General features: G+C 42.4%; 1 protein-coding gene across 3 annotated transcripts in view; it reads right to left on the bottom strand.

Moving 5' to 3' along the window:
* The window catches only part of CSNK1G3 (casein kinase 1 gamma 3), a 659,666-nt gene that overhangs the window by 382,538 nt on the left and 259,965 nt on the right, over nt 1-17,163 (bottom strand). For all 3 annotated transcript variants that reach the window (XM_053701616.1, XM_053701614.1, XM_053701615.1), the window contains exon 4: nt 1,484-1,553. In XM_053701616.1, coding sequence (XP_053557591.1) covers nt 1,484-1,553 — 70 coding nt within the window. The remainder of the gene's footprint in view (nt 1-1,483; nt 1,554-17,163) is intronic.

Raw genomic sequence — 17,163 nt, 5'->3', positions numbered from 1 at the left:
CGCCCCCGTCCCGCCACGCAGAACAGGCGCTATACCCAGCCACGCCCCAGCTACGGCTGCTTTCGCCCACCCTCTCTGCTGTCTGATCCTAATGGCCAGGTATGGTTTGTCCTCGCGCAGTCTCTACTGCGCATGAGAGCTTCGGACAAACATTACCTAGCTTTTTATATTATAGGATTAGCGATGTTTCACTTACGTTCCAAAGACAACCACACATGCATATGTGTATTACAGATTTTAAAAGAAATCACATTTTTAAATATATTACAGTGGAACCTAAAATGACCATAAACTAGCTCGGTGTAAGCTTGTTTCTCTAATGGGCATACCGTTACAGTTTTAGTTATTTCTTTCAATACATATACATAAGAAATGATCCATGGTTTGTAAGTTGTCTCCACATTCTTTCCTTGAGCAATGCTTATCAGCAATACTCAAACAGCACAAAATGTACAGTTTGCCATAAAGACACAATCACATTGCAACCCTCATCACACACAGAAACCTTCTGTTTGTTACACGGAATAAAACTCTAAGGAGCTCTGAGAGCTAGTTCCTCAATCTGAGCTGTCCCGAGATTGTCTACAAATAATTGTTGTAATGAAAGACAGAACTTTAGCTTTATATAATATTTTCAAATTTCCTAAAGCTACTGCACAGGTATCGGCTAATCAAAATTCTAATGTCTGTAAAAGGTGGCTAAAGTTTACTCTTGCAGCCATCCATTAACAGGACACTGAACTGTAAAATTTTCCCTCCTTCTCAATGATCTATTTTACCTGCTGGAGTGTATTAAATTGCGTACAAATAACTGCTTTAACTTGACCTTGTCATTTGAAATAGCTGCTTTCCTGTTGAATCCACTGCCTGTACTAAACAACATGAGTACTGCAGAAATGGCTACACAAAAGCAATGTAAACGAGAGTTTAGAAGAAATCAACATTGCAGTGTTGCTGCACCAGCATTAAATACAATGAACTCCTATATGATTGCTTAGTTAAATACATGGTCCCTTTAAGAAGGAGATTGTGTGTAGGTGTGTGTGTTTTAGAGAGAAGGCAGATTTATATACTCGTGCCACGTACCATTATCCACAGACTGCATAATGCAATGAACAGTGTAAAATTAGTTCAGCTGTCAATTTACATGAAACCACTGCCACGTTTTATTCCAATGATACAAATGAAGTCTTGAGTTAAGTGCTAGCTATAAATATAGAAAATGGCAATTTTGCAGACGATAGAGGGGCTGATACATTATTAACTCCTTGCCTAGAATCCACAATCTGCATTTGAAAAGCTGAAATCTAAGTAAGGTATGTTTTTTCAAGGCCAAATGTACTATATCTGTACTTCTGAACTGTTTTTGTGGACTGTGTGCATGAACTAACAGTCTGCATGTATATGCAGAAAACTGTAAATTGTCAACACCTTTTTTATATTTGAGAAACACAAACAAACCAAAACACGAAAATAAATTTACCTCCAGATCCTAATTGTTTGTAAAATCGATATTCCAAATGTAACTGCGGCGCTCTGGATTTCATTGGTTCCTGTTACAAAAACATTAGAATACGCTTTATTAGACTAATACATAAAAACACAATGTAAAGTTAATAAAGGTAGCAAGAAATAAATAAACCAATGTATACAAGACATAAAGGGACAGTTTGAAGGTCTCTGTTACAGGCAAGTCAGTTTCTATAGAAACAATGGAAATTAAAATTCCTAACAGTTTTGATCTATACTACATCCATTCATTTATAATAAATATGGTACAAATAGTTCAGTAGGAAAACATAAATTATGCTTACCTGATAATTTCATTTCCATCTGTGGGAGGAGAGTCCCCTGCTTCATTCATCACTTATGGGAATTAAAAACCTGGCTACCAGGAGGAGGCAGACACCCCAGCCAAAGGCTTAAATAACTCCCCCACTCCCCTCATCCCCCAGTCATTCTGCCAAGGGAACAAGGAACAGTAGGAGAAATATCAGGGTATAAATGGTGCCAGAAGATTAAATAAATTTAGAGAACGTGCAGGAGCAGGGGACTCTCCTCCTACAGATGGAAATGAAATTATCAGGTAAGCATAATTTATGTTTTCCATCTTAATGGGAGGAGAGTCCACTGCTTCATTCATCACTTGTGGGAACAAATACCCAAGCTCTAGAGGACACTGAATGAAAAAAAACGGGAGGGTAAAGGAGGCGGACCCTAAACTGAGGGCACCACAGCCTGCAGAACCTTTCTCCCAAAAACTACTTCCGCCTAAGCAAAAACCTTCCAATTTATAAAATTTTGCGAAAGTATGTAAGGATGAAAAGGTGGCCGCCTTATAAATCTGCTCCATAGAAGCCTTATTCTTAAAGGCCCAAGAAGAGGCCACAGCTCTAGTCGACTGAGCCGTAATTCTCTGAGGAGGCTTATGTCCCGCTGTCTCATATGCCAGACGGATCATACTCCTCAACCAAAAAGAAAGAAGTTGCAGATGCCCTTTGTCCCCTGCACCTTCCAGAATACACAACAAATAAGGACGATGTCTGTCTGAACTCCTTCGTGGCTTGAAGATAAAACGTCAAGGCCCGAACCACTTCCAGATTATGAAGTAACCTCTCCTTCAAAGAGGAAGGGTTAGGACACAAGGAAGGAACTACTACTTCCTGATTAATGTTACGACTCGGCACTACCTTTGGGAGGAATTCCATACCAGTGCGAAGAACAGCCTTATCAGCATGAAAAACTAAGTAGGAAGGCTCACATTGCAAGGCCGCCAACTCAATAACAGGACCTTCCATGAGAGAATCTTAATGTCAAGGGCATGCATAGGCTCAAACGGAACCCTCTGCAAAACCTTAAGAACCAAGTTAAAGCTCCAAGGAGGAGCCGGATTCCTGAACACCGGTCTGATCCTAACCAGAGCCTGAACAAAGGACTGAATGTCAGGAAGTTTCGCAAGCTTATTATGTAACAGTACAGATAAAGCCGCGATCTGTCCCCTTAGGGAACTGGCGGCAAGACCCTTATCTAGACTGTCCTGAAGAAAGGCCAAAATCCTGGATACCCTGACCTTATGCCAAGGGTATCCTCGCTCCTCACACAAGGACAAGTAGGTCCTCCACACCTTATGGTAGATGTGTCTAGTGACCGGCTTCCTGGCCTGAACAAGAGTGTCAATCACTTTCTCCGAAAATCCTCTCTTGGCTAAGACTAGGCATTAAATCTCAACGCAGTCAGCCTCAGAGTATCGAGATTTTGATGTTGAAAAGGACCTTGAACTAGCAGTTAACTTCCACGGCGGATATGATGACATTGCCACTAGATCCGCAAACCACGTCCTCTGCGGTCACAACGGAGCAATCAGAATAGCCGAAGCTTGCTCCTGCTTGATGCGGGCCACTACTCAAGGTAAAAGAGGCAACGGTGGAAATATGTAAATTAGGTTGAAGTCCCAGGGTATAGCCAAGGCGTCCATCAGTTCCGCCTGGGGATCCCTAGATCACGACCCGTATCTGGGTAGCTTACAAATGAGCCTGGATGCCATGAGATCTATTTCCGGCGTCCCCCATTTGCTGCAGATCTCTGCAAACATCTCGGGGTGGAGAGACCATTCCCCTGGATGAAACGTCTGTCTCTGGACTGTCAAAAATATCATTATTGCTGAAGAATCTATTATCGAACCCAGGAACTCCACCCTGTTGCTGGGAATCAATAAAATCTTTCCTTCGTTTATCTTACAGCCATGGGACCGAAGGAGAAGAGCTCTTGAGTGATCCTCCGCCAGACTGGAGGACAGAGCCTGGACCAGAATATCGTCCAGATATGGTGCCACAGCAATCCCTTCTGGCTCTCCCAACTGCAAGCAAAGCTCACAGAACCTTTGTAAAGACTCTTGGGGCGCCCGCCAGACCAAACGGAAGGGCCACAAACTGGAAGTGCTGGTCCAGGAAGGTGAACCTTAGAAATTTGAAATGATCCTTGAGGATTGGAACATGAAGGTAAACATTCTTCAGGTCTATAGTCGTCATGAATTGCCCCTCATGAACCAGGGGCAAAATTGACCTGATCGTCTCCATCGTGAACAATGGGACTGCCAAAAACTTGTTTAGGGCCTTCAGGTCCAGAATTGGACAAACGCGCCCTCCTTCTTTGGGACCACGAAAATGTTTGAATAATACCCCAGACCTCTTTCTGCCGGAAGAACTGGGACGATTACCCCAAGAGATGAGAGATCCCTCACACACCCCAGGAAGGCGTCTCTCTTTTCTGGTCTTGAAGAGATGTTTGACAGTAGGAACCTGCCTCTGGGCGGATACGATTTGAAACCTATCCTGTACCCCTGGGCGACGACCTCCAGGACCCTAGGGTCTGTAACGTCTCCCCTCAAGGCCCCTGCAAAAAGAGATAGTCTGCCCCCTACCTGGTACAAAGATGGGTCAGGGGCTGCCCCTTCATGCTGACTTAGACTCGGAGGGCTTCTTGTTCTGCTTGGCCTTGTTCCAAGAGTTTGCTGGCTTCCAAGATCCCTTGGATTGCTCAGATTTTGCGGAAGGCTGCTGGCGCTGAGACTTGTCCGAACGAAAGGGACGAAAAGTAGATCCCTTAGGTTTGGCTTTCCTATCCTGAGGTAACAATGCACCCGTGACTGTAGATATAATAGAATCCAGGCCCGGGCCAAACAAACCCTTCCCCTTGAATGGTAGGGAAAGCAAGCGAGATTTAGACGTCATGTCAGCAGACCACAATTTTAGCCACAGAGCCCTGCGGGCTAAAACAGAAAACCCTGAAGTCTTAGCATTTAGGCGAATAGTCAGCATGTTAGCATCACAAATGAACGAATGCGCAACCCTTAGGGCTTTGATTTGATGCAGAATCTCTTTAGAGTCTCCACCTCGACTATTGCTGATAGTGCGTCACACCAGTAGGTAACCGCACCAGCCACTGCAGTGACTACCGCCGCCGGTTGGAAAACGAACCCCGTCAGTTGGAACATCTTCCGCAAAATGGACTCCATCTTTTTTATCCATGGGTTCCATAAAAAAGAGGAGCTATCCTCAAGCGGAATGGTCGTTCTCTTACCGAGCGTGGAGATAGCCCAATCCACCTTAGGGACGGTTCCCCACAGTTCAAGCTGCGCGTCCGGAACGGGGAAAAGCTTCTTAAAAGAAGACGAGGGAGAAAAAAGGCGAACCCAGTTTCTCCCATTCATTCTTAATAATGTTCGCCATCTTATTAGGAACCGGAAAGGTCTGGGGCACTACCTTGTCCTCGTAAACCCTATCCAGTTTAGGGATTGAAGGTTCCTCCGGGAGTTTCGGTTCCGGAACCTCCAGCATAGCAAGCACTTCCTTCAGCAGATAGCGCAAATGCTCCATCTTAAATTTGAACCCTGGTTCCTACGTGGAAGGAGGCCTAGAAGTAGCCGATTCCAACCCAGAAGCGACATCCTCCGATAAGTCAGAGTCGTCGTCCTCAGCGGATAAATCGGTCCGAGACATCCAGTGGAGTCGAGGACCCCTGAGACGGAAAGCCGTGCCGTACCTTCCACTTGCGCTTAGTAGGGCGAGGAATTGCATTTATGGCCGCAGAAACCGCCATCTGCAACTGATCGGCGAAGTCTGGAGGCCAAAGTACTCCTCCCGCGGGATTAGTAGTGCACTGGGGAACAATTTGTGTAATCGGAGATGATTTTAGGGAACGCACATTGTGGGGCGGAGAACCCTCTGAGGTGGGCGGCTCAGTTGTACTAAATACTTTATTCTTTTTTGGCCAGGGCACTCACCACCTCCTATGATCCTAACTACAGAAACAGCTTTCGTCTCCTCCGAACGCAGGTCGAGAAAGAGGAAGTTACAGATGCCACACCTGGTCACATGGAGTCCCATGCAGGACCGCCCCTGCACTTGAGAGAGAGAGAGAGAGAGAGAGAGAGAGAGAGAGACGCGCCAAAAAAAGCCCGCCTCAACCTCTCTCTAACTGTTCCACACTGACAGAGACTCATCTCACACAAGTGCAGTAGAAACACAATAAACAATATTATGCATAATAAAATCACCCCCCTGTTCCATAACCCCCTTCCGAGGGCATTACCCTATATTCAATATAGATATAAGGAGTCACACTGTGACCCTGTCTTCTTGCGTTATCAACGTCGTGGAACAGGAACACGGCCCTTCAAGAGTGACAGGTTAGTAGCTATGCTCCTGACATGGACTTGAGAGAAGAAAAGCAGGCAGCGAAACTCGTCAACGTTGATTGCTTAAGGAGCTGTTAATATGAGTCAAGATGGTTTCGCAGGAGAACTTCCCCTGCATCTCCGAACTTTCACTCATGCTCTCACTGAGAGGCTGACAGGACTACTTAAAACTCCAGTCCAATTGTGAAGTGTACTACCCTCCATAAGAGACTACTCCGAATCCAACGACACTTCTCTGCCAACCTCCTGTGACGAAAGGCAAAGGATGACTGGGGGAGTGGGGGAGGTATTTAAGCCTTTGGCTGGGGTGTCATTGCTTCCTCCTGATGGCCAGGTTCTTATTTCCCACAAGTGATGAATGAAGCAGTGGACTCTCCTCCCATTAAGTTGAAAATTAAAGCAACTATCAATACTATTTTAACAAAAACTCAGGAGTAGTTCAGTCAAGTAAAAGATAAAGGAAAAGCCAGCATACATATACACAAAAATATAGAATAACCAAAACTAAACTTTAAAAAGGCACATTAAACATAAAACTGAATTCATCATAAAATATTTATTTAAAGTACATTTTTTTTTTCTTAAACTAGTTTTGCCTGCTTTTCCTCTAATTTAAATACGGAAATGGTAGACTTCTATTCTGCCAAACCCCCAAAAGGATGGAGTGCATTCCATGGAATGCAGATGAATGCCCCTACTCCATTCTAAATACTCATCTATAGTTGTCTCTAATTGACGACAGGTATGGATATACAATAAGCAACAGAGGCTTTTTAAGGGGTGTGCCCCTGGAATGGAAAACGGAATATTTTTACTAACCAAATGACAGTTTTAAATGCTTTAAAAACATTTATTTTGCATACAGATATTTTGTAATGCAGTGATTGATTTCTGGTGCATACATAAAATATGAATTTAATTACCTTTAAGGTAGCCAAATTCACTATTCTGCCATCATCCAATAACTTTGGGTCAAGGTGTCTTGGAGAACTCCACTAACACTCATAGGGGCCGTTTTATCAAGCTCCGTATGGAGCTTGATGTCCCTGTTTCCGCGCGAGCCTTCAGGCTTGCCGGAAACAGAATTTATGAAGCAGCGGTCTAAAGACCGCTGCTCCATAACTTGTCCGCCTGCTCTGAGGCCGCGGACAGAAATCAACCCGATCTCATGCGATCTGGTTGATTGACACCCCTTGCTAGTGGCCGATTGGCTGGGAATCTGCAGGGGGCGGCATTGCACCAGCAGTTCACAAGAACTGCTGGTGCAATGATAAATGCCAACAGCGTATGCTGTCGGCATTTATCGATGTGCGGCGGACATGATACTCTACATAAAAAGAGGCAAAATACAGTTCTTGAACATGAAATAGAACTTAAAACCAAACACAGAACCTACACTTACACACATATCACTTATAAGCTTACAGTAGGCCTGTGGAAACTTAAAGGGACATGAAACCCAAGTTTTTTCTTTCATGAATTAGAAAGAGCATTTTTTTTTAAACAACTTTCCAATTTACTTCTATTATCTTGTTTGTTTCATTCTCCTGATATCCTTTGTAGAAAAGCATATCTAAATAGGCTCATTAGCTGCTGATTGGTGGCTGCACATAGATGCCTCGTGTGATTGGCTCAGCAATGTGCATGGCTATTTCTTCAACAAATGATATCTAAAGAATGAAGCAAATTAGAGAATAGAAGTAAATTGGAACACTGTTTAAATATGTATTCTGTAATATCTATCTGAATCATTTAAGACAAAATGTAGGTTTTATATCCCTTTAAGTCCTCTGAGATGTTGCTTAAAAGAAATCTAGTGAAGTTCTCATAAAATCTTGGCTGCATTCAACTATAACCCCTGAACCTTTCCTTTGTGTGGCAAAACCAGTCCCTCAGGATTACATAACCCATTTTCAACACATCAATTATTAAGATCACTGAGTTTGGGATTTTTTGTTTGATCCAGAAGTGGAATTCATATATTCCTTATCTCAGAGCACTGAAAGCAAACTTTGAGCTCCATGCACAACAGGGGTCATTTTTGATTAAAGAATCTTAAATAGGTTAACCCTGGCAATGCTAGGGATATTATACTACCTCTGCTGGATGACTATTCCAGGTGTCCACTGCACCTTGTAACTGTAATCATGACATAACCCTTTAATGATCACACTTGGGGCCTTATGATAAAAATATGTTCCTTAAGCATATGCATTCAGATCATTTGGTATGATCCAAATGCAGAAGGTGATGACTGTTCACGACATTCGGCTCTTTACAGAGCCAGGCTTTTTTCTTCTGGAAGTGCAACACACCAAGATCTGTGCAAATCCAAATCTTAGTGTGTTGCACTTTCACAAAAATTAATCTCGCTCTAAAAAGCTGTATGCCGCAAGCGGTCCCCGTCTGTTGTATTTGGATCATCATGAATGCCCATGCCTAATTCTCCTGATTGGAGAGAAGTTATAGTGCAGACTTCACATGGGGATGAACTCACTGAATGCTAATAGAAAAAGGGCAAAACCTTCCAGTACTGCGAGACCTCTCACAAGATTCTAGACAAGCAAATTTTGCTATACTTGTCTAAGGGGTGTTCCCTGTATTTCTTTATGTTAAGGTGAGACAAGCCCAATGCAATATAGTACTCCGTGATATGAGTTTTTGTTACACTTACACTGTGTGCTTTGTATTTTAAATTACTTTTTACTTCAGATTGGGTCCTTTCAAGTATTTTTATCTTTAAGCTTCGCACTTTCTAATTTGTATGTTAATGCATTTAGATACAGCAGTGATGTTGCAAATTCTGATTACGTATTGAAAGTTTCTGTATTACTTTAATAAATTAGGATTATACTTTATATATTTCTGTGTATCTTTTACAAATTAGACTGCACTTTGTAATTTGCTCTATTGTAAAATAAAAAATCTTCAGAAAAAAATTCTTGCGAAATGCAGTTTACACAAGCTGATCTCACTGAATTATCTAGACAGCTATATGCAGGTGGAGTATGCACAAAATTCACAATACACCTATTCAAATGACAGACAGAACAATATATAGTAAACTAAAGACAAAAGCAAGTTAAAGTGATATGAAACATCAATATTTTCTTTTTTAATATATTAAAAGTTTTCAATTTACTTCTCCTATTATCAAATTTGCTTTGTTCCCATGATATTCTTTGTTAAACAGATATCTAGGTGGGCAGGAAATAGTGTTCTTGCAAATGGATAACATTCTTGCAAAACTGCTGTCCTACAGTGCTCCAAAAATGGGCAGGTTCCTAAGCTTTTATCCCTACTTTTCAACAAAACGACAAACAAAAAAAGAATAATAGAAGTAAATTAGAAAGCGGTTTAAAATTGCATGCTCTATCTGAACCATGAAATACATTTTTTGGGTACTATATCCCTTTAACCCCTTCACTACTGCGACTTTCAGAGAAAAACTTGTCCAAAATACAGGATCATTTTTAGCATTTTTGCTATCACTCCATTTAAACAAAAATGGAGCTTTGGTTATTTTATTTACCTGTCAAAACTATATATATTTTTTTAAGTAAACATCCCAAGGTATTGATCTAGGCCCATTTTTAATGGCGGTGAGAGTTCACGATCCATTACTCCTGAGAATTACTCTTCCTAACCACAAGGAGGAGGCAAAGATTCCAAAAATCCAAGAGCCCTATAAAAACCCCTCTCATTTCAATAGAAACTAGGCTGACTTACAGCAAAGCAAGAGGTAGAAAAAATCATAACCACCATAAAAAGGTGGGCCTCATAGACTCTTGCCAATATGAAAGAAATTAATTTATCAGTTAAGTTCTTGCATAAATTATGTTTTCTTTCATGTAATTGGCAAGAGTCATTGAGCTAGTGACGTATGGGATAGAAATACCCAAGATGTGGAAGTCCACAGAAGAGTCACTAGAGTGGGAGGGATAAAATAACAGCTATTTTCACTGAGAAATTAAATCCACACAATAATTAAGTTTTTCTCAAAAAGCTTAAATCAAAAGCTGCCTGAAGAACTTTTTCTACCAAAGACTGCTTCAGAAGAAGCAAATAAATCAAAATGGTAAAAACAAAAAGTATGCAAAGAAGACCAAATTACTGATTTGCAAATTTGATCAACCTAAGTTTCATTCTGAAAAAGCCCAAGAAAAGGTGACTGAGCTTAGTAGAATTAGCTGTAAAACTCTGAGGTGGAGCCCACCCTGCCTCAAAATAAGCCTTGAAAAACAAAAGCTTTAATCCGGATGCCAAAGAAATGGCAGAGGATTACTAACCTTTTCTGGAACCAGAAAAACAGCAGATAGACTAGAAGTCTTCTGAAATCCTAGTAACCTTGATATAGAATTATAAAGTTCTTACCACATCAAAGGATGTAAAGAACTCTCAAAGAATTCTTTAGGATTAGGACACAAAGAAGGGACAACAATTTCTCTACTAATTTTGTTCAAATTCAGAACCTTAGGAAAAAAAGAAGTCCACAAAACAACTTATCTAGATGAAAAAAATCAGGTAAGGAGACACACAAGAGAGCTGATAAATTAGAAATTCTTGTAGCAGAAGAGATAGTCAAAAGAAACAATTTCCAAGAAAGTAGATAATCTTCTAAGAAAATATAGGCTCAAAAGAAAAGAGCCTGCAAAATCTTTAAACCAAATAAGACTCCAAAAAGGAGAAATAAATAAATGAAAAGGCTTGATACCAACCAAAGCCTGAACAAAACAGTGAATATCAGGAAGTTAAAATTTGCAGACAAATGTATCCAAATCATCATAAAAAAAAAAAAAATTTTAAAAATTTTACATTCTAGGAATACCAAGAGAATTTATAAGAAGAACACTATAAAAACAGAATTTATGTTTACCTGATAAATTTCTTTCTCCAACGGTGTGTCCGGTCCACGGCGTCATCCTTACTTGTGGGATATTCTCTTCCCCAACAGGAAATGGCAAAGAGCCCAGCAAAGCTGGTCACATGATCCCTCCTAGGCTCCGCCTACCCCAGTCATTCGACCGACGTTAAGGAGGAATATTTGCATAGGAGAAACCATATGGTACCGTGGTGACTGTAGTTAAAGAAAATAAAATATCAGACCTGATTAAAAAAACCAGGGCGGGCCGTGGACCGGACACACCGTTGGAGAAAGAAATTTATCAGGTAAACATAAATTCTGTTTTCTCCAACATAGGTGTGTCCGGTCCACGGCGTCATCCTTACTTGTGGGAACCAATACCAAAGCTTTAGGACACGGATGAAGGGAGGGAGCAAATCAGGTCACCTAAATGGAAGGCACCACGGCTTGCAAAACCTTTCTCCCAAAAATAGCCTCAGAAGAAGCAAAAGTATCAAACTTGTAAAATTTGGTAAAAGTGTGCAGTGAAGACCAAGTCGCTGCCCTACATATCTGATCAACAGAAGCCTCGTTCTTGAAGGCCCATGTGGAAGCCACAGCCCTAGTGGAATGAGCTGTGATTCTTTCGGGAGGCTGCCGTCCGGCAGTCTCGTAAGCCAATCTGATGATGCTTTTAATCCAAAAAGAGAGAGAGGTAGAAGTTGCTTTTTGACCTCTCCTTTTACCTGAATAAACAACAAACAAGGAAGATGTTTGTCTAAAATCCTTTGTAGCATCTAAATAGAATTTTAGAGCGCGAACAACATCCAAATTGTGCAACAAACGTTCCTTCTTTGAAACTGGTTTTGGACACAGAGAAGGTACGATAATCTCCTGGTTAATGTTTTTGTTAGAAACAACTTTTGGAAGAAAACCAGGTTTAGTACGTAAAACCACCTTATCTGCATGGAACACCAGATAAGGAGGAGAACACTGCAGAGCAGATAATTCTGAGACTCTTCTAGCAGAAGAAATCGCAACTAAAAACAAAACTTTCCAAGATAATAACTTAATATCAACGGAATGTAAGGGTTCAAACGGAACCCCCTGAAGAACTGAAAGAACTAAATTGAGACTCCAAGGAGGAGTCAAAGGTTTGTAAACAGGCTTGATTCTAACCAGAGCCTGAACAAAGGCTTGAACATCTGGCACAGCTGCCAGCTTTTTGTGAAGTAATACCGACAAGGCAGAAATCTGTCCCTTCAGGGAACTTGCAGATAATCCTTTTTCCAATCCTTCTTGAAGGAAGGATAGAATCCTAGGAATCTTAACCTTGTCCCAAGGGAATCCTTTAGATTCACACCAACAGATATATTTTTTCCAAATTTTGTGGTAAATCTTTCTAGTCACAGGCTTTCTGGCCTGAACAAGAGTATCGATCACAGAATCTGAGAATCCTCGCTTCGATAAAATCAAGCGTTCAATCTCCAAGCAGTCAGCTGGAGTGAAACCAGATTCGGATGTTCGAACGGACCCTGAACAAGAAGGTCTCGTCTCAAAGGTAGCTTCCAAGGTGGAGCCGATGACATATTCACCAGATCTGCATACCAAGTCCTGCGTGGCCACGCAGGAGCTATCAAGATCACCGACGCCCTCTCCTGCTTGATCCTGGCTATCAGCCTGGGAATGAGAGGAAATGGCGGGAACACATAAGCTAGATTGAAGGTCCAAGGTGCTACTAGTGCATCCACTAGAGCCGCCTTGGGATCCCTGGATCTGGCCCCGTAGCAAGGAACTTTGAAGTTCTGACGAGAGGCCATCAGATCCATGTCTGGAATGCCCCACAGGTGAGTGACTTGGGCAAAGATTTCCGGATGGAGTTCCCACTCCCCCGGATGCAATGTCTGACGACTCAGAAAATCCGCTTCCCAATTTTCCACTCCTGGGATGTGGATAGCAGACAGGTGGCAGGAGTGAGACTCCGCCCAAAGAATAATTTTGGTTACTTCTTCCATCGCTAGGGAACTCCTTGTTCCCCCCTGATGGTTGATGTACGCAACAGTCGTCATGTTGTCTGATTGAAACCGTATGAACCTGGTCCTCGCAAGCTGGGGCCAGGCCTGGAGAGCATTGAATATCGCTCTCAGTTCCAGAATATTTATCGGTAGAAGAGATTCTTCCCGAGACCAAAGACCCTGAGCTTTCAGGGATCCCCAGACCGCGCCCCAGCCTATCAGACTGGCGTCGGTCGTGACAATGACCCACTCTGGTCTGTGGAACATCATCCCTTGAGACAGATTGTCCAGGGACAGCCACCAACGGAGTGAGTCTCTGGTCCTCTGATTTACTTGTATCTTCGGAGACAAGTCTGTATAGTCCCCATTCCACTGACTGAGCATGCACAGTTGTAATGGTCTTAGATGAATGCGCGCAAAAGGAACTATGTCCATCGCCGCCACCATCAACCCGATCACTTCCATGCACTGAGCTATGGAAGGAAGAGGAACGGAATGAAGTATCCGACAAGAGTCCAGAAGCTTTGTTTTTCTGGCTTCTGTTAGAAAGATCCTCATTTGTAAGGAGTCTATAATTGTTCCCAAGAAGGGAACCCTTGTTGACGGGGATAGAGAACTCTTTTCCACGTTCACTTTCCAGCCGTGAGATCTGAGAAAGGCCAGGACAATGTCCGTGTGAGCCTTTGCTTGAGGAAGGGACGACGCTTGAATCAAAATGTCGTCCAGGTAAGGTACTACTGCAATGCCCCTTGGTCTTAGCACCGCTAGAAGGGACCCTAGTACCTTTGTGAAAATCCTTGGAGCAGTGGCTAATCCGAAAGGAAGCGCCACGAACTGGTAATGTTTGTCCAGGAATGCAAACCTTAGGAACCGATGATGTTCCTTGTGGATAGGAATATGTAGATACGCATCCTTTAAATCCACCGTGGTCATGAATTGACCTACCTGGATGGAAGGAAGGATAGTTCGAATGGTTTCCATCTTGAACGATGGGACCTTGAGAAATTTGTTTAAGATCTTGAGATCTAGGATTGGTCTGAACGTTCCCTCTTTTTTGGGAACTATGAACAGATTGGAGTAGAACCCCATCCCTTGTTCTCTTAATGGAACAGGATGAATCACTCCCATTTTTAACAGGTCTTCTACACAATGTAAGAACGCCTGTCTTTTTATGTGGTCTGAAGACAACTGCGACCTGTGGAACCTCCCCCTTGGGGGAAGTCCCTTGAATTCCAGAAGATAACCCTGGGAGACTATTTCTAGCGCCCAAGGATCCAGAACATCTCTTGCCCAAGCCTGAGCGAAGAGAGAGAGTCTGCCCCCCACCAGATCCGGTCCCGGATCGGGGGCCAATATTTCATGCTGTCTTGGTAGCAGTGGCAGGTTTCTTGGCCTGCTTTCCCTTGTTCCAGCCTTGCATTGGTCTCCAAGCTGGCTTGGCCTGAGAAGAATTACCCTCTTGCTTAGAGGACGTAGCACCTTGGGCTGGTCCGTTTTTACGAAAGGGACGAAAATTAGGTCTATTTTTTGCCTTGAAAGGCCGATCCTGAGGAAGGGCGTGGCCCTTACCCCCAGTGATATCAGAGATAATCTCTTTCAAGTCAGGACCAAACAACGTTTTCCCCTTGAAAGGAATGTTTAGTAGCTTGTTCTTGGAAGACGCATCAGCCGACCAAGATTTCAACCAAAGCGCTCTGCGCGCCACAATAGCAAACCCAGAGTTCTTAGCCGCTAACTTAGCCAATTGCAAAGAGGCGTCTAGAGTGAAAGAATTAGCCAATTTGAGAGCATTGATTCTGTCCATAATCTCCTCATAAGGAGGAGAGTCACTATCGAGCACCTTAAGCAGTTCATCAAACCAGAAATATGCGGCAGTAGTGACAGGGACAATGCATGAAATGGGTTGTAGAAGGTAACCCTGCTGAACAAACATCTTTTTAAGCAAACCTTCTAATTTTTTATCCATAGGATCTTTGAAAGCACAACTATCCTCTATGGGAATAGTGGTGCGTTTGTTTAAAGTAGAAACCGCTCCCTCGACCTTGGGGACTGACTGCCATAAGTCCTTTCTAGGGTCGACCATAGGAAACAATTTTTTAAATATGGGGGGAGGGACGAAAGGAAATACCGGGCCTTTCCCATTCTTTATTAACAATGTCCGCCACCCGCTTGGGTATAGGAAAAGCTTCTGGGAGCCCCGGCACCTCTAAGAACTTGTCCATTTTACATAGTTTCTCTGGGATGACTAAATTTTCACAATCATCCAGAGTGGATAATACCTCCTTAAGCAAAATGCGGAGATGTTCCAATTTAAATTTAAATGTAATCACATCAGATTCAGCCTGCTGAGAAATGTTCCCTAAATCAGTAATTTCTCCCTCAGACAAAACCTCCCTGGCCCCCTCAGATTGGGTTAGGGGCCCTTCAGAGATATTAATATCAGCGTCGTCATGCTCTTCAGTAACTAAAACAGAGCAGCCACGCTTACGCTGACAAGGGTTCATTTTGGCTAAAATGTTTTTGACAGAATTATCCATTACAGCCGTTAATTGTTGCATAGTAAGGAGTATTGGCGCGCTAGATGTACTAGGGGCCTCCTGAGTGGGCAAGACTCGTGTAGACGAAGGAGGGAATGATGCAGTACCATGCTTACTCCCCTCACTTGAGGAATCATCTTGGGCATCATTGTCATTATCACATAAATCACATTTATTTAAATGAATAGGAATTCTGGCTTCCCCACATTCAGAACACAGTCTATCTGGTAGCTCAGACATGTTAAACAGGCATAAACTTGATCAGAAAGTACAAAAAACGTTTTAAAATAAAACCGTTACTGTCACTTTAAATTTTAAACTGAACACACTTTATTACTGCAATTGCGAAAAAACATGAAGGAATTGTTCAAAATTCACCAAATTTTCACCACAGCGTCTTAAAGCTTTGAAAATATTGCACACCAATTTTGGAAGCTTTAACCCTTAAAATAACGGAACCGGAGCCGTTTTAAGCTTTAACCCCTTTACAGTCCCTGGTATCTGCTTTGCTGAGACCCAACCAAACCCAAAGGGGAATACGATACCAAATGACGCCTTCAGAAGTCCTTTATAAGTATCAGAGCTCCTCTCACATGCTATGCCTCTCAAAAACAAGTGCGCAACACCGGCGCGAAAATGAGACTCTGCCTCTATTATTATATCAAAATACCCAGATAAAATGATTCCTCAAGGCTAAATATGTGTTAATAATCAATCGATTTAGCCCAGAAAAAGTCTACAGTTTAAATAAGCCCTTGTGAAGCCCTTATTTACAATCGTAATAAACATGGCTTACCGGATCCCATAGGGAAAATGACAGCTTCCAGCATTACATCGTCTTGTTAGAATGTGTCATACCTCAAGCAGTAAGAGACTGCACTCTGTTCCCCCAACTGAAGTTAATTGCTCTCAACAGTCCTGTGTGGAACAGCCATGGATTTTAGTTACGGTTGCTAAAATCATTTTCCTCATACAAACAGAATTCTTCATCTCTTTTCTGTTTCTGAGTAAATAGTACGTACCAGCACTATTTGAAAATAACAAACTCTTGATTGAATAATGAAAAACTACAGTTAAACACTAAAAAACTCTAAGCCATCTCCGTGGAGATGTTGCCTGTACAACGGCAAAGAGAATGACTGGGGTAGGCGGAGCCTAGGAGGGATCATGTGACCAGCTTTGCTGGGCTCTTTGCCATTTCCTGTTGGGGAAGAGAATATCCCACAAGTAAGGATGACGCCGTGGACCGGACACACCTATGTTGGAGAAATATAGGTTTTCCAAACCTGATAATACATGTTCCTTGAAACAGACTTATAAGCCTGCAACATAGTGATAAAAACGGAGGCAGAGAAACTTCTATGACTAAACACTAATCAATTTCCATACCCCAAATTAGTAAATTTGAGATCCCAATGTAAAAATAGCCCCTAAAACCAGAGGGTTGGCCAAAGAGAATGACAACTGGACATCCGAACAAGATCCACATACCAAACCTGTGAGGCCATGCTGATGCTATCAGAAACACGTGACATTGTTCCAATATGATCTTGAAAATCACCTTAGGAAGAA

This window comes from Bombina bombina, chromosome 2, assembly GCF_027579735.1.
Source record: "Bombina bombina isolate aBomBom1 chromosome 2, aBomBom1.pri, whole genome shotgun sequence".
Taxonomy (NCBI): Eukaryota; Metazoa; Chordata; class Amphibia; order Anura; family Bombinatoridae; genus Bombina; species Bombina bombina.
Note: the sequence above shows the minus strand (reverse complement) of the source record. Positions and strands in the feature narration are given on the sequence as shown.